At 58.4% G+C, this 1,095-nt stretch overlaps 1 protein-coding gene across 1 annotated transcript in view; it reads left to right on the plus strand.

The window, feature by feature from the left end:
* Positions 1-677: 677 nt before the first annotated feature.
* The window catches only part of LOC104462874 (proprotein convertase subtilisin/kexin type 6-like), a gene marked incomplete at its 5' end in the record, with an annotated part of 6,652 nt that continues 6,234 nt past the window's right edge, over positions 678-1,095 (plus strand). Inside the window, 1 exon segment of the mRNA XM_010075012.1 lies at positions 678-882. Within this exon segment, the coding sequence (XP_010073314.1) occupies positions 678-882 (205 nt within the window).

Genomic DNA, 1,095 nt, shown 5'->3' on the forward strand with positions numbered 1-1,095 from the left:
GCAGGCTCTGCTCCGTCGTGCAGCAGTGGGTCCTCTTGGCCCTTTCAGAGCCGAGGGATTTGGGTGTTGTGAATTTTAAGCCCTTCCTGGAAAGGCAGGGATTAGCAGTTAAAGCTGAGCCTGCCGCAGTGTGAAGTGACTTGTATTGATGGGGAATTGAAAGAAAAACCAGCGCTGGAAAGAAGCAGCGGCGTTTTTTTGGACCCCTCCCCAGAGCAGCGTGGGTTGGGGAGGACCCCGAGATGGGTGTACAGCAGGGGGATGTCCCCAGTCCCCGTGATATTTCGGGGGATGCCGAGCTCAGAGCTCTGACATGTTGGATAGGGGGGTGGCTGGAGCAACAGCAGCAAGAAATAATCCGGTGTGTGCCGGGTGGCTTTTATCAGATAGAAATTATGCCCCGTAGTGGAGCTTTCACAGTTACTGGTTGGGCACGAAGGTGATGCTGTGGTTTGTCAGACGAGTTATAGTGTAAAAAAGTCCCTCTTAGGTGCTGTAAATGGTTCCATTCGTGCAGGCTGGGAGGAGAGGGGCTGGTGGAGATTTCTGAGTGTTCGTTGTTTGCTTCTGCATTGCCCTGCTGGTCCCATCCACCCTCCTCCTGCTCTCCCCAAAGCTGGGGTGGTGCTGCCAGGTCCCCCGGGGAGGAGCAGGATGGGTGACACTGTGTCTCCCCTGCAGGGAAGCTGAAGGAGTGGAGCCTCCTCTTCTACGGGACGGCTGAGCACCCCTACACGGCACTGGGCACCCCCCAGTCCCGCGGGAGGATGGTGGAGGTGCCGGCGTCAGAGATGGAGCCGTCGAGAGCCGCCTTCCTGCAGAGCCAGGTGGAGGTGGCGGAGGAGGAGGAGGAGTATGCAGGTAAGCATCGGCCAAGCTGCCGTGTTGTCGCCCCCCTCCAAAATACCTGAAAAAATGCCAACCAGGGGAGCCACGAGGCCTGATCCTGCCCGGGGCTGAGGCAGGCTGGGAGGAGCGGTGCCTGCGGCCAGCAGGCAAAATTAGAAGGTAGCAAAACACTTTGGCCACAAATTGGTGGTGCAGGCGTCTAGGGAGTAAAAAAAGCTCCTCTGCCCACCCTCCCTGCCGGCGTCG

This window comes from Pterocles gutturalis, unplaced genomic scaffold (assembly GCF_000699245.1).
Source record: "Pterocles gutturalis isolate BGI_N339 unplaced genomic scaffold, ASM69924v1 scaffold3837, whole genome shotgun sequence".
In the NCBI taxonomy this organism is placed as follows: Eukaryota; Metazoa; Chordata; class Aves; order Pterocliformes; family Pteroclidae; genus Pterocles; species Pterocles gutturalis.